This window comes from Kogia breviceps, chromosome 1 (genome assembly GCF_026419965.1).
Source record: "Kogia breviceps isolate mKogBre1 chromosome 1, mKogBre1 haplotype 1, whole genome shotgun sequence".
Taxonomy (NCBI): domain Eukaryota; kingdom Metazoa; phylum Chordata; class Mammalia; order Artiodactyla; family Physeteridae; genus Kogia; species Kogia breviceps.
The window spans coordinates 172108000-172130384 of NC_081310.1; the positions used below are offsets into that span (position 1 = coordinate 172108000).

The window sequence follows — 22385 nt, forward strand, 5'->3', positions numbered from 1 at the left end:
GAGTCCTGGGTCTCCAAGCAGCTTCTAAAAATACCGTCTCCCAGCGCTGGGGGAAGGGGGAGGGGAAAATCGAGCGTGCGGAGAATAAAGATGGGAAGGAGGTGGGAGTGTAAGAGCCCTTCTTCAAGTAGATCTGATTTCAGAGCCTCCGCCTGCATTCAAGGGCCAGCAGGATGCCACATCTCCTTCTGCTTCCTCAGCGAGCTTCAGTCTTCTGCGGTGTCCGAGCCTCAGTCCCTCCTGATGACCTTTCTTTCTACGGGCAAAGGAGCTCAATTCCTCCCAGTCAGTATTCCTATTGCTACTGTCCAGCGATTATGTCTGTGAGCGAGCAAGTGTGCTTGTACACATACCACACACACACACACACACACAGAAGTGACACATAAAAGTGCCTTGTAAACGACCAGTGCTCCATGATGCCAGAAATTTTCATTCTATTTGGTGCTCAGAGAGGTATGGATTGTGGTAGAGACAGTGTGATTCACCCAGGTATCCTCAGCACAGAGCATGGCACCCAGTAACTGTTGGCTGAAGAGGTGTGGAATACATATATACAAGATGCACAGACATCCAGGCCATGCAGGACTCACATTCATTCTCAAGGTTTCTGCGGCTACTATAGCCTCCAAAGGAGTAGCGTCCCCCAAGAAAAGAGCTCTGAAAAGCCACAGGGTGGGTGGAGCTTTCTCCGCTCAAGTTCAGTCCAGATGGTGGCGCTCGACAGCCACCTCCCTCAACCTGGAGGGCCCCAGCCCTTCCCAGCATCAATGCCTTAAACCCTCAGCTAGCACGTAAATGACCTTCACTAGATAGAGGTCGTGCTCCACGTTTCCTTTAGGCTTCTTCAGCGCTGGGTGAACTCTGCGAGGATTGCTCCTCCTCTCTCGCTGGGGGCTGGGAGCCCGGCCTCTGCGCTCCTCGCCAGTCCCCTGGGGCGGGCGGAGGGGGATTATAGGGGGGGCACTCCAGGCTCTGAGCAGGCTGGGGAAAGGGGTGGTTGTGGAGAGCGCTGCCTGTGTCCTGGCAGCAGGAGCAGGAACCTGAGGAACCGGTCGTTCATGCAAAATCTATCACCGCCTGTCCTGGCGTCCACACGGTTTCCCAGCCTCGGAAGAGCTGCTGGTAGGGTGGGACTCTGTCTTCCACTTTACTCTCCTTTCTCGAGTAGCTCTCGAGGTCGCGCTTGGCCTCTTCCTCCAGCCGCTCTGTGTGTGTGTGTGTGTGTGTGTGTGTGTGTGTGTGTGTGTGTGTGTGTGTGTGAAGAGGGCGGGGAGAAAGGGGGCGGGGTGGAGCCACGAGATACGAGAAGCCTCAGACACTGGGAGAAACCGAGGGCTGGGAGATAGAGTAGCTTCCCAGAGCTTGGGGTCAGTATACCAGGCTTCAAAACCTCCTGCAAGTCCTGGGTACAAGGGGTCTTCCAGGTTAGCTGAGAGGCTTCAAGTGCCGTTGCCTCCCAGAGGTTCGCTCCTCCTTAAGCCACGCCCACATCGACTACTTCTCAGGAATGAGAGGCTAAGGTTCAGCGCTCTGGGCCACCAACGTCAGCTCATCCCCCTACCCATGAGCCCAAATGGCTCTCAGCTCTGCCCCACCCCCACGGTTTGGAGACTGGCGGGACCCCTTCCTTCCCCCGCCTCCAATTCGCTGGTCCGCCCCTGGCCTATGAAACTCCACCCCTCCACCTTCTGCTGGCGGGGATTGGTGGACTTCCCGCGGCGGTGCATAATGCTTGGTCCCCATGGATGATGGTCACCGGCGAGATCCCGCCCCCCGCCGGCGCTGGGGTCTGGGGGCACTGCTCAGCGGTGCTGGGGCTGGCGCGGCTCGAGCCGCCGCCGCACTGACAGCTCGGTCTGCGGACCATGGAGACCGGCGTCGGCCCACATCCGCTGCGCCTGTTCATCTGCCTGATGCCGCTCTGTCTCGCCTTGCTTTTGGGACCAGGGAGGCCCGGGACCGCCGAGGAAGGTGAGGAGACTGGTGGCTGTTCTTGGAGCCTGGGATGCCAAAATACAGGAGGCTGGAGAACTGGGGTGCTGGGAGAAGGAGTCGTATGGAGAGACTGGAGTCGGTATCGGGGTTTGAAGCAAGCGGGCAGCGGGCAGCAAAGAACTGGAGACACGGAGGGAAAGGTGGCTAAACAACGGAGAAGAGAGGAGAATTGAGGAGCTCGGGGGCTTGAGACCTGAGAGGCTGGGGAAGAAAGAGACCAGGAACCGTGGGAGCCAGAGGCGGCGGTTCAGGGGCCGGTGAGACGGACAGGCTGAGCAATTGGATGTGGGAGGTGTGGGGGCAGGGAGATGCGGAGGTGAGATCAGAGTACGGGGAGACGGGATGGAGCCCGCCCGGCAGGGGACCACTGCGTGGCGAACAGGAGGTAGAGCGCTGGTGCCGCGGCGGGGGCGCGGGGTCTGGAGGCGAGGGTGGCGGGGCGCGGGTGGGGGCCGGGGTGTGTCTGGGTCCGGGAGCTGCCCGACGTGCTGACCAGGAAGCTGTCCGCAGTGCTGATTTTGAAGCGTAGACTAACCAGTGCTATCGAGTTGCCGGGTTTGGGGCTGCCCACTGGACCAGAGCCTGCGTCTTGCCTAGATTTGGGGGAGCTGTACCCTCAGTTGAATCCAGAGGCATAATATCCAGGTGCAGAATCCGGAGGAGCTGGAATCTGAGGCGTTGGCCTCGGGGTTGGTCGGGGCGCTGGATCTCTGATGCTTTCCAATATGCAATTCTGATGTGCTGTAAATTATACTGAAATCGGGAAGCTGTCAGCGGTCCTGCCCATTGTCGCTGACGCCTCTGGGACCAACACTCTTAAAGGCCTCACCTTGGAGCCCCACCCCCTTGCTTAAGCTCCAGATGAGGAATCTTCCAAGATTTGGGGATGGCCTGGGCTCCTGTCTCTGAGTTGCTGTTGTGCTGTCCGAACCAGTGCTTCTTGGGACCGATGCTGAGAGGGAATTCAGACTGCTGGTCAGATGCCTCCTGGGAGAAGAAAGTGACTTCAAGCCTCTCTGGTGTAGGAGGGGCCATGGCTTTATATATTAAAGGAACCGTGACAATCTTCCAAAAGGCAGAAGAGGTGACAGCCCCTGGGAAAGGGGCTGGCTGAGGAGATGAGAGGTTTTTATCTCTGTTACTGCCGGCAGGGTCTCTCTACTTCGTTTTTCCCAGAGGCCTTGGGAGTCAAACTAAAAAGGTTCAAGTCTTCTCTATCCCTGGTGACCCCAGACCTCAAAAGAACCCCCAAGTATGAGTGAATTCAGGGAATACAGGAATCCTTTGATATGCTCACTTTCTCCCTCTTCTTGACACTCAGTTATAATTTAGGGAACCTGGGAAGGCGGGAGAATCATTGATCCCACATTTAAAAGTCAGTCTTATGGTACTTGTCATGGATTCTGTGCCAGGCTGAATAATGACTCCCCAAATATTTCCATATCCTAATCCCCATAATCTGTGTATGTTATCATAAATGGCAATAGACTTTGCAGATGTGGTTAAGGATCTGGAGTTGGAGAGATTACCCTGGATTATATGGGCGGCCCAGTTGTAACCACAATGGTCTTTATAAGAGGGACACAGGAGCCGTCAGAATCAGAGGAGAAGGCAATGTGATGACAGAAGCAGAGATTGGAATGGTGTGTTTTGAAGAGGGAGGAAGGGGCCACAAGCCAAGGAATCCAGGTGGCCACTAGAAGCTGAAGAAGGCAAGGAAATGGATTCTCCCCGTTGAGCCTCCAGTCTTGTCGACACCCTCACTTTAGACCAGTGAAACCGATTATCAACTTCTGACATCCATAAGAGAATAAAATTTTGTTGCTTTAAGCCACTAAGTTTGTGGTAATTTGTCACAGCAGCCACAGGAAACTAAAGCAGGCTCCCTCCCTAATCATCGTGGCTACCTTTATTTAGACTAGAGCTACTCACTCCTCCTCTTGGGGAGGTATTGAGTGGAAAAACCTTGTCTGTGTCCTTCATCACATTCTCTGTTTCCTCAGTTAGCTTTTTTTTTTTTTTTTCGGCCGCGCTGCGAGGCTTAGTTGCCCGACCAGAAGTTGAACGTGGGCCCTTCTTGGCAGTGAAAACACAGAGTCCTAACCACTGGACAGCCAGGAAATTCCCTCCGTTAGCAAATTTAAAGTGAACTCACCAAAGAATCTCATACTCCTGAACTTCTGGCTTTCTGACACTTCTGTTCTCCCCTCTTTCTAGTTATCCTCCTGGATTCCAAAGCCTCCCAGGCTGAGCTGGGCTGGACTGCACTGCCAAGTAATGGGGTAAGTGTAAACCTTTCCTTCCCTGTCCCAAGGAGCCTCTGGTGGTCCAGGATTCAGTCCCTTTATCTCCCCATGGTTACATCAGATCAAAATGGTCCTCAGAGCATGTGGTCTCCAGCAGCCCTGGCTTCAAGCCAGAGTGGCCTATTAGAAAACGTTGAGTCTTCAGTCAGACAAAAAAAGCAAGAAGAGAACTGACTGTGTCTAGGAACAGAAACGTGGCATCTGGATGGAGCCAATGCTGGACGGTGCCTTGCACCCAATAGATCCAGCAAACAGTGCTGTTGATTGATAGATTGACAAAACAAGCAAGATTTGGAATCCTAAAAGAGGCTTGGAAACTTGCGGTAGTGGTGGGGAGATGTGGCAGTGTGACAGCAGTTTGGTGTTGCGGAAAGGCACTGGTGGAGAGCCAGGAGACTCCTTTCCTAGTTCTGCTACTAACCTGATGTGTATATCCACTCAAGTCACCGTTCTCTGGAGCCTCAGTGTCCCCGTTAGTTGGACTCAGTTGTCTCCAACGTTTCTGCCAGCTCTGCGTCTTATAATTTCAGGGTTGTGTATAGAGAAGGAGGGGAGAAGAGAATGCAAAATGATGGGGAAAGGGGGTTTCAGCCCGAGTCACCGCCAGGGCTCGACCTCTTGGGGGCGCCTTGGCTCTGAGCTGCCCACATCTTTGTTCTCCTCCCCAGTGGGAGGAGATCAGCGGCGTGGACGAGCATGACCGTCCCATCCGCACCTACCAGGTGTGCAACGTGCTGGAGCCCAACCAGGACAACTGGTTACAGACTGGCTGGATCAGCCGCGGGCGCGGGCAGCGCATCTTCGTGGAGCTGCAGTTCACACTGCGCGACTGCAGCAGCATCCCTGGAGCCGCCGGCACCTGCAAGGAGACTTTCAACGTCTACTATCTGGAAACCGAGGCCGATCTGGGCCGTGGGCATCCCCACCCAGGCGGCAGCCGGCCCCGCAAGATCGACACGATCGCGGCGGACGAGAGCTTCACGCAGGGCGACCTGGGCGAGCGCAAGATGAAGCTGAACACAGAGGTGCGAGAGATCGGTCCGCTCAGCCGGCGGGGTTTCCACCTGGCCTTCCAGGACGTGGGCGCATGCGTGGCGCTGGTCTCTGTGCGCGTCTACTACAAGCAGTGCCGCGCTACAGTGCGGGGTCTGGCGGCGTTCCCAGCCACCGCAGCCGAGAGCGCCTTCTCCACGCTGGTGGAGGTGACCGGAACGTGCGTGGCGCACTCAGAAGGGGAGCCCGGCAGCCCCCCGCGCATGCACTGCGGCGCCGATGGCGAGTGGCTGGTGCCCGTGGGCCGCTGCAGCTGCAGTGCGGGATTCCAGGAACGTGGTGACATCTGTGAAGGTATCCAGCGCACTGGGGGGTGTGGTGTGGGAGTGTAGCGCGCAGGTGGCAGTTGGGAGAGAGAGTGTCCTAGATGAAAGAGGCAGGGTGGGGAGTGCGGAAGCCACGGGATGCGGAGCCGGGAGTCCAGACATTTTGCGGTGCTTCCAGTGGGTCCAGCCAGAATCGGTGAGTGAAGTTAATGGGAGGTGAATTTGACTCCATGTAACGGGGCATCAGGGACCTGTATTTGAGGCACCATGATAAGCACCTCACACAGGCCTTCTCATTTATTCACAGCAATAAAGTCATCATTGTCCCTATTTTGCAGATGAGGAAACAGAGGCTCAGAGAGATTAACACCTCACTTGCAGTTAGAAAGTGGGAAACTGGGATTTGAATCCAGATTTGCCCAACTCTCAAGTTCTTTCTACTACACCATGGTGCCTCCCCTGTGTTACAGTAAGCCAGCTCTATTAGCTAGGGGCTAGTGGAGTTGGTTGCATTATAGGGAGTGAGCTCCCTGTCACCGACAATATGCAAGTCAGAGGCTGGCAGGGGGATTCTTTTTTTTTCTTTAAATTAATGAATTAATTAATTAATTTATTTTTGGCTGCATTTGGTCTTTGTTGCTGCGCTCGGGCTTTCTTTAGTTGCAGTGAGCAGGGGCTACTCTTCGTTGTGGTGCGCGGGCCTCTCACTGCGGTGGCCTCTCCCGCTGCGGAGCACGGGCTCCAGGCTCGCGGGCTTCAGTAGTTGTGGCTCATGGGCTCCAGAGCGTAGGCCCAGCAATCGTGGTGCACGGGCCTAGTTGCTCCGCGGCATGTGGGATCTTCCCAGACCAGGGCTCAAACTCGTGTCCTCAGCACTGGCAGACAGACTCGTAACCACTGCGCCACCAGGGAAGCCCAGGCAGGGGGATTCTTGAGGTGGAGAGAGAGATTGGGAGGTTGCACTAGATGACTACTAAGATCCCACCCAACTCTCTGAACTAGAATCACTGCACCCCCTGGGGCAGAGCCTCCATGTTGGGGGTTCTTTTGGACTCTCTGGTCTGTGGGGCACCAAGAACAGATCTCTCCTTCCCTCTCCTATCTGCATCTGGAGGACTGAACGGACTGGGGTAGAGAACACAGGGCGTGGATGGACATATCAAATTGACGGTGTCCATGGTGCATTCAAGTGGAGGTAGCTAGAAAGTGGGTCTGGAGCTCAGCAACAGAGAGATAGATGCTACTTGAAGCTACAGGTGTGGTTGAGACAGACCAGGGAGAATGTGTGGGGTATGAAGCCAATGATGAACTCTCACAGAACAGCACTATATGAGGTGAAGTGGAAGAAATGGAGGCCATAAAAACGACTGCAAGGCAGTGATCAGAGGCTGGAGGAGAGTGTGATCTCATGGCAGCCAAGGGCGATGGAGGTACCCAGGAACGAATGGCCTGCAGTGTTGGTGAGCAGTCAGATAAGGTGAGGATTGGCCAGTGTCTGCCTGGTGGCCCTGGTGAGAGCAGGTGTCAGCTGAGTGATGGAGAGAGCAACCCGCTGCAGTGGCTTGAAGGACGAAGGTAGCTGAGGAGCTAGAGTCAGGGATCGTAGACACTCTCTGGAGGCTGGGTTTGAAAGGGAGGAGAGGCCATGGTGTCTTGAGGAGGACATACGGTGGAGAGAGAATTTTTACTGTAGATGTGAGCCTTGTTTACACATGAGGGAGGAGCCAGTGGGGTACCAAGTTGGGGGTGGTGGGAGCAGTAGGCCTCGAGGGAAGGAGTATTTTATTACCGATGTGGATCAGAATTGCTGACACATGCTGCTAACAAAAAGCAGACCACGCTGCAGTCAGTTTCATTGTTCTTAAATACTCTACAGACAGTGCCCTACTGCCCGCACCCTAAATGGACTGCTTTTATGGCTCCACTCCCTGTACCGTCCCCGGGAAGAGCTAGTAGAGAAGGGAATTACCAACTGATGGCCTCTCTTCCTGCTGTGAGGTAGGAGAAGGGCATCTGTACCAGTGTACAGTAGAATCCTGGTCTGCCTTATTCACTGCTGTAGCTTCAGAGCCTAGAACAGCACCTGGCTCATATTCGATGCTAAAATATTGTTGAATGACTGGATCAGGTGTTGGAGGAGGGGGTTTGGATACACACTCTGGGCAATGAGAGGGAGACAGACAGACAGACAGACAGACACACACACACCCAGGAACCCAATCCCACTTCTGACTTTGGCTGAGACCAGACAATGGCCATTTGTAATGGCATCAACTCTGCCTTGGGGGAGTATATGGAGGTGGGGAGGATGCCAGGGAAAGCTTCACCACGGAGGTGTTATTTTGAACGAGGATTTGGAGGAACATAGGAGCTCACCAGAAGAGAAAGGGTGTAAGATTACAGGACAAGATCCAGAGGTGTGAAAGGAAGAGTTCAATATGGATGGGTGGGGTGGCTGGCATTGGGGAGCTGTGGGAGGGTTTCAAGAAGGGAAGGAAACGATCAGATTTGTATTTAGAAAGGAAAGACCCTACAAGTGCCCTCTGCAGCTATTATAGAGCCCTCTCTAAAGGCAGATGGATGTGGAGGCTTCTCTTTTTAGTGACCATGACTCTTGTTCCTTCTCTCCCAGCCACCAGTAATTCAGGAATTACTGAATGACGTGGGGTTTCCCTTGGGGGAAAAATCAGAGTGTATGACTCATGTCTTCAAATCTCTGTAGGACTGCCCTGGAGCATAGGGACCCAAGCAGACATGCTAAGCTCTACAGGGCACATCAAGCCCCTGCAATGAGGTGGCATGAGGGGGGTTACAGGCAGGGAGGCTGCTTTGGACTCAACATAAAGGAAGCACTTTCTAACTGCCAGCATTGTTCAGCAGAGGCGGGCTCAGAAGGAGGTGGGCTCACCATTACCAAGTATCTGAGCAAAGACTGTGGCTACTGCTAGGAAAGCTGCTGGAGGGTGAGCCAGTGGGAGTTGAACTAGACGACTCCTGAAATTCTGACTCCGAAGGAGGCAGGGGCCTGGAGTCAGGAGTCACTTCCTGAGTCTGCCCCTCAATACAACCTCTTTTAAGCAGAGCCTCTCCAAGTAGAATAAGCAATGCTGTCTCTCATGGGATCACCCATCTCTGGGACCCCAGACACACACATACACACAGAGAAAAGGAGCCTCCCACATTCTTTCCTTCCTGTGGTGAGGACCACCACCACCACCACCACCCCGCCCCCACAAACAGATCCCTCTCTTATTTCACAATGGAGGTGGGCAGGCCATGCTTATTATTCTCATTTGACTGATGGTTTCTCAAGGCCAGAGAGGCACAGGAAGTGGCAGAGCTAACACTGGAACCCAGGTCTCCTGAGTCCCAGCCCGGGTGGCTGTTGCCCACTAGACCACGATGTTAGCTAGCCCTATGCTTCATTCTGAAGGCAGACTTCCAAAGCCTCCTGGGCTTTGGAGACCCTGCCCAAAGCTGCCCAAAGCCCAGGACTCTAGGCAACATGGACGCCCACCCCCTCAAACCTAAGCCTTTCAGATAATGGGAACGCTCAGCCCTCTGCCCTCTCCTCCCAGACAGGCTGAAAGTTCTTCCCAAGTGCTAGTCTGCATCCCTTCTGCTGTATTATGTCTTCTTGGGGCTGGAGAGCAGCCAGCCTTCCACCAGCAGCTAAACCGGAGGAGAGGGATAGAGAAGTCCTGGCGGGGGCAGGGAACCAGGTGAGGACCCCCCAAGCTCTGAGAGGGGTTCCAGGAGCCATTGCTTCCCTCCCTGGCCCAGCTGGTGGAGAGTTTTTTAAAGTGGGTGTTTAGCTGTTTCCACTTCAGGCCTGAGTTGGAGGAAGAGTGATTACTACCATTATTGTGTAACTGTTGTCTGTACTGGGCTAAGCAGTTTGCATGTTTTACCTCAATCTTCCAAGCACCTTTTTGAGGTAGGTATTCTATACAAGGCTCAGAGAGGTCACCAACTTGCCCAAGGCCACACCGCAAATAAGTGGTGCTTCTCAGCTGCAAACCCAGGTTGTTTAGATATAAAAGCCTTTGCTCTTAACCATTGACTTCTGGGGGAGGTGAGAGAAGCAAAGTTAACTGAGGAGGTGCCAAGGCTAGAACCAGGGAACTTTCACTGTCCCTCTCCTCTCTCCACCTGGCTGGCTCCACTTTCAAACGGGAACCAAGTGCGTCAGTAGAGTATTTATGATGCATTAACCCCCAAATAGTGGAGGTGGGAGGAAGCTCTGACAAGTGTGTGTGTGTTTGTGTGCGTCAGAGTTTTTGTCTCTGTAACTGGGAGTGTGTGGGTGTCTGTCCTTGGGTAACTGTGGAACACCCCTTCGAGGCCTCTCCCTTCTGTCCTCACATCAAAACCGGAAAGTTTGGCTCCTTTTCTTCCAGTGGGCGTTAGGGCAGTGTGGTGTGATCTCTCAAACCGGTCGGCTTTGGCTGGAATCCCTCCATTTACTAGTTGTGGGACATTGGGCAAGCTACTTAACCTCTCTGAGCCTTAGCTCCCTCATTTAAAAAACGAGGATAAAGCACATACCTCACAGGTATGAATTACTAAAAGAGAAACACTGCAGTGTTTGCACGTTAAGCGCTTACTAAGGGTTAAGTAGTACTGCGTTATTCAGTCACGAGCTGCCACCCCCGGGGCGGTGCTGGAGTAGCTGAGACCCCCGCCCCCCACTTCCCCATCACAGTTCGAGGAGATAAGGTCCACCACAGTGGGGGCAGTCAGGAAAGCGGGGGGAGCCAGAAGCTGTGGCGGAGCCCCCTCCTCACGCAGTTCCTCCCCGCAGCCTGTCCCCCAGGGTTTTACAAGGTGTCCCCGCGGCGGCCCCTCTGCTCGCCGTGCCCGGAGCACAGCCGGGCCTTGGAAAACGCGTCCACGTTCTGCGTGTGCCAGGACAGCTACGCGCGCTCGCCCAGCGACCCGCCCTCGGCGTCCTGCACTCGTGAGTCCCACTCCTGAATGCCTTCCGGATGGTGGGTGGGGCGGTCCATAAGGGCGTAATCGAGGCGTTGTGAGGGCAGGGGTTCCACACTCGGGGGCGCCAGGGCGCACGTGGGGGCCAGCGACCCAGATGGCAGAGTGGAGGGAGGGGAGCCTGGGGCGGTGATGGGGGCTGGGGCCCGGGGTTGGAAGAAGCAGGACAACCGAGACAGTCCAGACGGAGGGATGAGGTTAGGCTTGTTGGGGGACCACCGTGTGCGCCGCCTACAATCATCCCCGCCCTCACCTCTCCCAACTCTCCAGCCAGGCGGGGGACTCCCGCCCCTCACACTCTGCTGGGTCTCCAGATCCCCAACCTCATCCCCTCACTGACGTCCTCCCACCCTATCACTGACTGCGCCCCACTCCCACATCCCACCCCTCACTGCTCCACGCCCCCGTCCCTCCCCCTCACTGGCCCCGCCCCCATGCCGCCCTTCCTCCCCCCGCCCCTGACGGCGCCCGCCTCTGTGCCCCCAGGGCCGCCGTCGGCGCCGCGGGACTTGCAGTACAGCTTGAGCCGCTCGCCGCTGGCGCTGCGGCTGCGCTGGCTGCCTCCGGCCGACTCTGGCGGGCGCTCGGACGTCACCTACTCGCTGCTGTGCCTGCGCTGCGGCCGCGAGGGCCCGGCGGGCGCGTGCGAGCCGTGCGGGCCGCGCGTGGCCTTCGTGCCGCGCCAGGCGGGGCTGCGGGAGCGCGCCGCCACACTGCTGCACCTGCGGCCCGGCGCGCGCTACACCGTGCGCGTAGCCGCGCTCAACGGAGTGTCGGGCCCGGAGGCCGCCGCGGGAGCCACCTACGCGCAGGTCACCGTCTCCACCGGCCCCGGGGGTAAGGCCTTCCGCACCTCGCGCGCCCGCCCGTCCAGCCCACCGCGAGCATCCCCACAGCCCGCAGCCACCCCGGATAAACTGCGATCGCTGGTCTTAAACAAAAATCCCCGACCCTGGCGACCCCCATCGAGGTCAGGCCCCTTCCCGAAGTCCACGGAGGAGAGATTGAGGATGCAGGTGACTCTGTGCCCCTGGGCCAGAGAGGTTATGAGTGTTAGTGATTCTGCGGGAGCCAGTGCGTGCTCCTCCTTCTCCTGACCTCGCGGAAAGCCTGTGTCCCACATCCAGCTCTGCAGTTGCCTTGCCTCTTGTTTCCCGGCAAAAGAGGTGGAAGGTTCCTCAGTCTTTTGCCCTCCCTTCTCAAAAATTTCAGTGGGAACCAGAATCATACCTCCTTCTTTCCTGTCTTAATAAGAGGGACCCTTGTGTGTATCCCTCTGACTTCGTCCCTCGGCCTCTGCAAGGGTTTTGCTGCATTTCACCCTCTTTTCTGGTCCTGGAAAAGAGCAAGGAAGCACGGAGAGTCAGACTGTAAGGGGCGATAGAATTCACTGGTCAGCACAAAACAGTCACATTTCGGAGTCTGGAATTGTGGTGAATAAATGAAGACCTACAATCCTTTTGTACTACACCTTCCTCATTCTTGACATTTACTTTTGATTTGTCTCACTCAGCTGGGGTACAGCTTCAAGGAATCCTTCAAGTATCCTTTGCAAGAAAGATAAGTGAGTGAGTGGTATGGTCTTTTCGTATCTGAGAAGATATGATCGTTTGTGACTCTGCTTCCCCGTCTGATGGCAGTTGTATTGCAGAATAGTCTGAGGCCAGGGTAATCTTCATTGTTTTGTAGGTGACTTGAATAGGAATGTGTACACACGTGGATGTTTGTATAATTCTTTAGCCTACTGGTGAAAGTAAAATTTAACCAACATTGACCTCTTTTCATTGAGTTTGGCTAGAACATAGTAAAACTTTGGATCTGCATACCTTTTTTTATTCCTGGAAAATTTTTTTTTCAGTTTTTATTTCCAGTTATTACTTTGACTAGAACTTCTGATAACTCTGATCTCTCTCTTAAGACTCCTTCTAAACCTTGAGTTGTACGTCCATTTTCTGATTCTCAAATCTTGTCACTTCCTTTATCATTTTCAGCTCTTAATCCATTTCCTCTGCCTTTTGGGAGAGATTTCCCAACTTGCCTGATTTTCTGGAACAACAGGGTTTTTTGTTTTTGTTTTTGTTTTTACTGTCTCTATAATGATTTAACATTTGCTATTGCATTTACATTTTTAAAAATTCAGAATAGAAAAAGAAAAAGAGCACCCACAATCATATTATCCAGAGATATACAACTACTAATATCTTGGAGTATATCCTTCCACATTTTTTTTCTATTTCTATATCCATACCTAGAACTATCTACTATAAAGCCCCTTTTGTATAATACACGTAGCACAAATTTTTATCTGGTATTTCCTGATAACCATCCTGTTTTGATATAGATAGATTTTAAAATCATGTTAAGGAAATACTCTTCTGTTTTCATTTTGTTAATAAAAATACTAAGCTTTCACTGATTGAGTGCTGCTCTGTGTTTGGCACTGTGCAATATGATTTTCTACCTTAATTCATTTAAATCGAATGATAATCATCTTTCAGACGATGAAACTGAAGTCTGAGAGGCCAAGTGAATTATCCAAAGTCAGCCAGCTAATAGTCGAGACCCATCTTTGAACTCAGGTCTGTCTAATACCAAAGCCCTGCTTTTAGCCCCTTGGCCATATAACGCTTTCACTTTTTACGGAACTTTTTAGAAAAATCAGCAATGGATGTTAATTTTACAAAATGCTTCTTGAGCATCTTTCATGATGACCACGTTTTTTTGTCTTCGACCTTTCGATACGATGAATTCTATTAATGGATTTTTTTCAATGTGAGTTCTTTTTGCCTTCCTAGATTATACTCTACTGCAGATGAGTGTATTATTCTTTTAATATTTGCTGAATTAATTTGCTTATATTTTAATGTTTTTTCCATCTACATTTATAAGAGAGAGTAGTTTTTAAAAAATTATTGTGTTCTTGTCAAGTTTTAACATTTTGGGCTGGCTTTGAAAAAGGCATCAGGAATAATCTCTTCTTTTTCTCTGTTCTGGAACAGTTTAAATAGCATAATTATCATTCTCTGAAGGCATGCAGAACTGCCTGGGAAACTGTATCTTGCTGATGTTCCCAATATTTTCTATAACTTCTTCTTGAATCAGTTTTGTTAATCTGTACTTTCATAGAAAATCTTTTGATGATCTTTTTCTAATTTATTAGCCCAGAAACGCTTATTTAAAAACTTTCCATAGTATCTGGAGTTAACTCTACTTTCTCTTTCTTCATGTTGTGTCCTGTGATTTCTTTTTTAAAATTATTCTGGTCAGAAGTTTATTTTATTGGTTATGACAAATAACCAGCTCTTGAATTTATCAATTCCACTGCTCTTTACTTTTGTCACTTATTTTATGATTTTATCTTTATTAATACCATCCTCCTGATTTCCTGAAGTCTTTTTCTAGGTGAGTTCAGTGCTTAGATTTTTGTTTTTTAAAAAATATTTCTTTATTTATTTGCCTGTGTCAGGTCTTAGTTGCAGCACGTGGGATCTTTGTTGCTGCAGGCAGGATCTTCACTGCAGCATATGGGCTTTTACTTGCAGCATGCGGGATCTTTAGTTGTGGCATGCATGTGGGATCTAGTTTCCTGACCAGGGATCGGACCCTGCATTGGGAGCATGGAGTCTTAACCGCTGGACCACCAGCGAAGTCCCAGTGCTTAGTTTTTATATTATAGTTTTAATATTTTAAGCCTATGCAATTTCCTCTGAGAAGAGCTTTGGTCACATCCAGTATGTTTTTATACATAATATATCATATTGTTCATATTGTCATTTTCTTTGTAGATATAATTCACATACCATAAAATTTCACTTACCTTTTAAAGTGTACAATTCAGTCATTTTTCCTAGCAGCTATCACAAACTCTCTAATTCTGGAACATTTTCATTGTCCCCAAAAGAAACCCATCAACAGTCACTCCCCATTCCTCCCACCCCCTCCAGCTCCTATTAACTACTAATCTACTTTCTGTTTCTATGGATTTGCCTATTCTGGGCATTTTATATACATGGAATTATACAGTATGTGGACTTTTATGTCTGGCTTTTCCACTTAGCATAATGTTTTCAAGGTTTGTCCATGTTGTAGTATGTATCAGTATGCCATTCCTTTTTATGGCTGACTGACGTTCCATTGTATGGATATACCACAGTTTTGTGTATTCATTCATCAGTTTATGGACTTTGGACTGTTTCTGCTTTTTGGCTATTAGAGTAATGCTGCTATGAACATTCATGTACAAGTTTTTGTGGAAACATCGGTTTTCAGTCCTCTTGGGTATATACTTAGGAGTGGAATCGGTCATATGATGTCATAGACTGAACTGTCTCTCCCAGATTCATATGTTGAAGCCTTAACCCCCAGTGTGACTGTATTTGGAGACAGGGCCTTTAAGGAAATAATTAAGGTTAATGAGATCATAAGGGCAAGGCCCTAATCCCAAGGACTAGTGTCCTTATGAGAAGAGGAACAGACACCAGAGCTCATTTGCTCTCTTTGTACATACACAGAGGGAAAGACAGGTGAGGACACAGCAAGAAGGTGGCTGTCTGCAAGTCAGGAAGAGAGCCCTCACTAGAATACAAATATGAATCTGCAAGCATCGTCTGGGATTTCTAGCCTTTAGAACTGTGAGAAAATACATTTTTGTTGTTTAAGCCACCCAGTCTACAGTATCTTGTTATGGCAGCCTGAGCTGACCAATACATATGGAAACTTTTTTATCTTTTTGAGGAGCTGCTGAACTTTTTGGGGAATTGCCAGACTGTCTTCCAAAGCAACTGTACGTTTTTACATTTCCACCAGCAAATGTACAAAGCTTCCAGTTTCTCCACCTCCTCACCAACACTTGTTTGTCTTGCTGATTTTGGCCATCCTAGTGGATATGAATTGGTATCTCATTGCAGTTTCAGTTTACATTTCCGTAACAACTAATGATTTTGAACCTCTTTTCATGTGCTGGGTTTTCTTTTTGTCATTGAGTTATAAGAGGTTTTTTGTCCAATCTATATGTTCTGTATACCTTTGTATTACTTTCCTAGGGCTGCTATAACAATGTACCAAAAATTGAATGGCTTAAAACAAAAGAAATTTCTTGTCTCACACTTCTGGAAGCTAGAAGTTTGAAAGCAAGGTGTCAGCTGGGCCGTGCTTTCTCTGCTCTAAGGGAGAATCCTTCCTTCCTTCTAGCCTCTGGTGTTTGCTGGCAGTCTTTGGCCTTCCGTGGTTTGTAGATGCATCACTCCAGTCACATGGCCCTCTTTTCCCTGTGTGTCTCCACATCATCTTCTCTCTGTGAGAGTCCCTCTCTGTGTCTAAATTTCCCCCCATTGAGAAGAACACCAGTCACATTGGATTAGGGCCCACCCAAATGATTTCATGTTGACTTGATTATCTCTGTGAAGACCATATTTCCAAATAAAGTCACATTCTAGAGGTATGGGGGTTAGGACCTCAAAATATCTTTTTTGGGGGACACAGTTCAACACATAATGACCATTATGATACATGGTTTGCTAATATTTTCTTCTCTGTGGGTTGCTACTCACTTTTTTTCCCAACGGAGATGTAATTGACATATAACATGATATTAATTTCAGGTATACAACTTAATGATATGATATTTGTATACATTGTAAAATGATCACACGATAAGTCTAGATCATCCACAGCCACACATAGTTAGAAGAACTCTTAAGATCTACTCTCTTAGCAATTTTTTTTTTTTTTTTTGGCTACACTGCACAGTTTGCAGGATCTTAGTTACCTGACCAGGGATTGAACCCGGGACTTTGGCAGTAAATATGTGGAGTCCTAACCACTGGACCATCAGGGAAGTCCCAGCAATTTTCAAATATACAATATAGTATTATTAACTATAGTCACCACGCTGTACATTACATCTCCAGGACTTATTTATTTTATAACAGGAAGTTTATACCTTTTGACCACCTTCACCCATTAAAAAAATTTTTTTAGCTTCTTTATTGAAGTATAATTGCTTTACAATGTTGTGTTAGTTGCTGCTGTATAACAAAGTGAATCAGCTATACATATACATACATTCCCCATATCTCCTCCCTCTTGCATCTCCCTCCCACCCTCCTTATCCCACCCCTCTAGGTGGACACAAAACACCGAGCTGATCTCTGTGCCTTGCGGCTGCTTCCCACTAGCTATCTATTTTACATTTGGTAGCGTATATATGTCCATGCCGCTCTCTCACTTCGTCCCAGCTTACCCTTCCCCCTCCCCGTGTCCTCAAGTCCTTTCTCTACATCTGCATCTTTATTCCTGTCCTGCCCCTAGGTTCTTCAGACCATTTTTTTTTTTAGATTCCATATGTATGTGTTAGCATACGGTATTTGTTTTTCTCTTTCTGACTTACTTCACTCTGTATGACAGTCTCTAGGTCCATCCACATCACTACAAATAACTCAATTTTGTTTCTTTTTATGGCTGAGTAATATTCCATTGTATATATGTGCCACATCTTCTTTATCCATTCATCTGTGGATGGACACTTAGGTTGCTTCCTTGTCCTGGTTATTGTAAATAGAGCTGCAATGAACATTGTGGTACATGACTCTTTTTGAATTATGGTTTTCTCAGGGTATATGCCCCATAGTGGGATTGCTGGGTCATATGGTAGTTCTATTTCTAGGTTTTTAAGGAACCTCCATATTGTTCTCCATAGTGGCTGTATCAATTTACATTCCCACCAACAGTGCAAGAGGGTTCCCTTTTTGCCACACCCTCTCCAGCACTTATTGTTTGTAGATTTTTTGATGATGGCCATTCTGACTGGTGTGAGGTGATACCTCATTGTAGTTTTGAGTTGCATTTCTCTAAAGATTAACCTTCACCCATTTTGTCCACCTCTCACCCTCCACCTCTGGCAGCCACCTGTCTTTCACTTTCTCAGTAGTGTCCTTTGAAACTCAGAGTTTTAAATTTTGATCAAGTCCAGTTTATCTATTTTTCTTTAGTTGCTTGTGCTTTTGGTTTCATATCTAAGAAACCATTGCCTAAATCAAGGTCATGAAGACTTACGCCTGTGTTTTCTTCTAGTATTGTAGTTTCGACTAAAATTATTTTATTTTATTTATTTATTTTTAAATTTATTTTTGGCTGCGTTGGGTCTTTGTTACTGTGCATGGGCTTTCTCTAGTTGCGGCGAGCAGGGGCTACTCTTTGTTGCAGTGCGCGGCCTTCTCATTGCAGTGGATTCTCCTGTTGCGGAGCACGGGCTCTAGGCCTGCAGGCTTCAATAGCTGTGGCACACAGGCTCAGTAGTTGTGGCTCACGGGCTCAGTAGTTGTGGCTCGTGGGCTCTAGAGCGCAGGCTTATTAGTTGTGGTGCACGGGCTTAGTTGCTCCATGGCGTGTGGGATCTTCCCGGACCAGGACTCGAACCCGTGTCCCCTGCATTGGCAGGCGAATTCTTAACCATTGCGCCACCAGGGAAGTCCCCAATGTTTACTTTTTAAAGTAACTATTGTGGTTTTCTTTGAGGGCTAAGGTATGGTAAACATTTTAACTATTCTATGGCTACCTTGAAGCAATGCGTATTATTTTTATACTGCAGTGTTCTCTCTCTCCGCCTCCATCTCCATATTTATTCAGTACTATATTATTCAATTCTTCTATTTCCTTCTTATTGTCTACTCGATGTTCCAAGGACTAAGAGGTTTAACTTTCCCATTCTGCTTGTAATTTTGTTAAATTCCTTATATTTGTAATGACTTTTAAATATTTTGATTTTGCTAATGCATTTTTAGTTTCCCTACACAACTTTCTCACTTTCTCCACTTTTATCTCATCTCATCCTGTTTCTTTTTCTTCTCCATCTGTTTTCTCTTCGTGGCCTTCTGCTCCTATTTCAGGAGGCTGTGTTTTCTTTCATCTTCTTCAAGATGCCAAACAGTCTCCTTACTTGTTCTTCTAACTGTCATATTAATCGCTCTTAAAGATCTGCTCCTCCTGAGTCTTCATTTTTTTAAAAAAATTATTTATTTATTTTTGGCTGCTTTGGGTCTTCGTTGCTGTGTGTGGGCTTTCTCCAGATATGGCGAGCGGGGGCTACACTTCATTGCGGTGCGTGGGCTTCTCATTGTGGTGGCTTCTCTTTGCTGCAGAGTATAGGATCTAGGAGTGCGGGCTTCAGCAGTTGTGGCGTGCAAGCTCAGTAGTTGTGGCTCTTGGGCTCTAGAGCACAGGCTCAGTAGTTGTGGTGCATGAGCTTAGTTGCTCTGTAGCATGTGGGATCTTCCCAGACCAGGGCTTGAACCTGTGTCCCCTGCATTGGCAGGCAGATTCTTAACCACTGCACCACCAGGGAAGTCCCCTCCTGAGTCTTTAGAGTAATACTTTTTTTTGCTTATTCAGAAATATTTTTTCATATGCCCAATTTCTTAGTGTTTTCTGTTTACTTGTTCTCGAACAAGGAAATAGCTGATGTTGGCCAGAAAAAAACAAAAACCAAAACAAGATATATGAATTGTCCTTTTTACCGGTTTGTGAGGCTTTCAGCTGCAAGTAACAATACATCTCAGTGCAAATGACATTTGACTCAAATGACTTATTAGCTTACCTAAGAAGAGGGGAATTAGTGCTTGGTTAATTCAGCAGCTCAACAGTGCCCTCAAGGACCCAGGTTCTTTCTTTCTCTCCACTCTGCCATCCTTATAACATAGGCTGGCTCCCTTATGGTGGCAAGTTGGATGCAGCTGCTCCAGACATCATCATATCCTTACCATCCGGGGCAGAAAAAGAACTGTTTCTTCCTTGTTGGTATCTTTATTTATTTTTTTTTTTAGTTGTGACTCTATTCCTTTATTTCTTTTTTCTTAATAGATCTTTATTGGAGTATAATTGCTTCACAATACTGTGTTAATGTCTGTTGCACAACAAAGCAAATCAGCCATATGCATGTACATGTCCCCATATCCCCTCCCTCTTGAGCCTCCCTCCCATCCTCCCTATCCCACCCCTCTAGGTCATTGCAAAGCACTGAGTCCATCTCCTTGTGCTATGTCGCTGCTTCCCACCAACCAGCTATTTTACATTCGGTAGTGTATATATGTCGATGCTATTCTCACTTTGCTCCAGCTTTGCCCTCCCACCCCCTGTCCTCAGTTGTAGGGCAGGAATAAAGATGTAGACAGAGAAAATGTCGGTATCTTTCTAAAAGCCAGGAACCTTTCCCATAATCCCTCCTCGCCTTAGGTGATTTCTCCTTTTGTTGGCCAGAACTGGATTATGAACCCAACCCTAACCCACTTATTGGCAAAGGGAATGAGTGCACACAGACGTTTTAGAGCAATCGGAATTAACCTGAGTCATCTCAGGGCAGACAGTAGACCCTGAATCAAAAACTGGGCTCAGTCAGCAGGGAAGGGGGACGTGGCCGTTGAATAGGTTTCCAGTAGTGTCGTCTGCTGTACTCTCAGCCCCACTTTGGTGCTGACTGATCTCATTACCAATCTACAGTGGGAGGGGCAGGCGCTTGGGCTCAGTTTTTAGCTCCATTGTCAGGATTTATCAGGCTTTCATCTAACATAGCTCTGCGGGGCTGAAATGCAACCTTCCCCTACCTCTATATCCTGGCCATCTGATAACTTTCAACAAATGTAGTTTTAAAAAATGACATTCCTGGCTCTTTCCTATCTCTGCCCTCCATCTGTATCTACAAGGGATTGTGCCCCTTCCCAGGATGTTTCATCACTCTTCTTCCTTTTGTGCCCACGTCTTTTCTGGGAGCTGCCATCTCCAAGTGTATCTAGGCTGAGAGGCACTCTCTGGGGATAGGGAAGAACACTTCCTCCAAAGCAACTACGCAGTAGAGTGATGGCTGTGCGTTTGTTGTCCAGTTGACAAAGACCTTGCTTTTTTTTTCTTTTTTTTTTTTTAAGGGTCAGACAGTGGGAGGAAGGATAAAGGATCTTCCAAGTTATTTTTAGGATGGGAGGCAATGTCACTCTGTGAGCAGCCTAGCCTGGGGTGCACTACAATTGTATTTTTCAGTCCAGTACCACTGGCTTTATCGTAGGTGGAAATATGCCACTCTACGCCCCATCACCCCATTCTGGCAATCAGATGTCAAGATTAGTTTACAGTGACATTCTGTGTTTTCAACTCTTTCTGTATCTTTGGGTTTTAATTAGAATTTGGGAGAGACTGGAGGTGGAGCCTGCTAAGATGGTTACCATTTAAAACTGGAAGCCATGTTTATACACTTTTCTAAGACTGAGCTCCATATGCCCTTCTCTCCACTTCCTCGGCCCATTGCCACCTGCTGTCCACTTCCCCTCTATCCCCCGAAGTCACCAGGAACCTCCACATTGTTAAAGCCGGTGAGCACTTTGAATCATCTTGCCCCGTCTCTGCTCAGCATATGGCACTGCCAACCAGCGGCTCCTCTTGCTGGTAAACTTGGTATTGAATGCTTGTTCTGTGCCTTGTTCTTGTGCTAAGCTCTCATATGCATTAATTCATAAAATTCTCACAGCAGGCCTAAGGAGGTCATTATTGTTTCCAATCTACATATAAGGAAACTGAGGCTCTTGCTTGTGGCCCAATAGCTAATAACTGGAAGAGTCAGGAAGGAATCTTCCTAAATGTTCTCTTCCCTGGGCTTCTGTAGCCTCCTTTGCTCCTGGTTTTTCCTCCTACCTCTCTGGCTTCTCCTTTCCAAGCTCCTCTTCCTTTGCCTGCCTTTTCTTGGGCTTGTTTCCTGAAAGCTTTGCCTTCTCTCTCTCTGTGCATTGCCCTGGGCAGTGTCATCGAATCACCTCCTGATGGCTCTCGGATCTCTATCACCCTCCCAGATATCTTTTGGGAGCCTTGGAACCACTTATCCAGCTGCCTTTCTGGCATCTTCTCTTGGGAACCCCTCTGCTCAACACACTTAAAGTGAAGTCATGATCTTTCCTCCCAGTAACCTGGTGGTACCTTATTCTGGCATGATTACACTTTTGTTTGTTTCTTTTTGTTTGCTACTGTCTGTCCCCCCAACATTATCTAGACAAGGTTCTCAAATCTTTCTGCACACTGGAATCATTGAGAAGCTTTTAAAAAAGATGCTAATGCCTGAGTCCCACCCCACGGAAATTATGATTTAATTGCTTTGAGTTTATGACCTGGGCATCAATACTTTTTGTGTGGTAAAAACCATATAACATGAAATTTACCAAATTAACCATTTTTTCAGTGTACAGTACAGTAGTGTTAACTATATGCAATTATTGTACAACAGACCTCTAGAACTTTTTCATCTTGCAAAATGCAAACTCTATACCCCTTGAGCAACAACTCCTCTTTCCCCCTCCCCCCAGACCCTGGCAACCACCATTCTACTTTCTAAGAGTTTGATTACTTTAGATACTTCATAGAAGTGGAATCATGCAGAATCTGTCTTTTCGTGACTGGCTTATTTCACTCAGCATAATGTCCTCAAAGTTCATCCATGTTGTTGCATGTGATGGGATTTCCTTTTTTTAGGCTGAATAGTATTCCATTGTATGTCTGCATCACATTATTCTTTCCCCCAGCTTTATTGAGATATAATTGAATTACACATTTGTGTAAGTCTAAGGTGTACAATGTGATGATTTGGTGTGTGTGTGTATTGTGAAATGATTGCCATGGGAAGGTTAGTTAACACATCCATCACCTCACATAAGTATGTTTTATGAGTCTGGTGAAAACATTCAAGATCTCTCTTAGCAGTTTTCACTACACCATGCCATACATTAGATCCCCCGATGTA

At 48.5% G+C, this 22385-nt stretch overlaps 1 protein-coding gene across 2 annotated transcripts in view; it reads left to right on the plus strand.

Moving 5' to 3' along the window:
- Positions 1-1796: 1796 nt before the first annotated feature.
- EPHA10 (EPH receptor A10) overlaps positions 1797-22385 on the plus strand; it is a 42117-nt gene continuing 21528 nt past the window's right edge. For both annotated transcript variants that reach the window (XM_059081203.2, XM_067011210.1), the window contains exons 1-5: positions 1797-1974; positions 4216-4280; positions 4973-5651; positions 10428-10583; positions 11102-11452. In XM_059081203.2, the coding sequence (XP_058937186.1) occupies positions 1869-1974; positions 4216-4280; positions 4973-5651; positions 10428-10583; positions 11102-11452 (1357 nt within the window). In that variant the 5' untranslated portion in view covers positions 1797-1868. The remainder of the gene's footprint in view (positions 1975-4215; positions 4281-4972; positions 5652-10427; positions 10584-11101; positions 11453-22385) is intronic.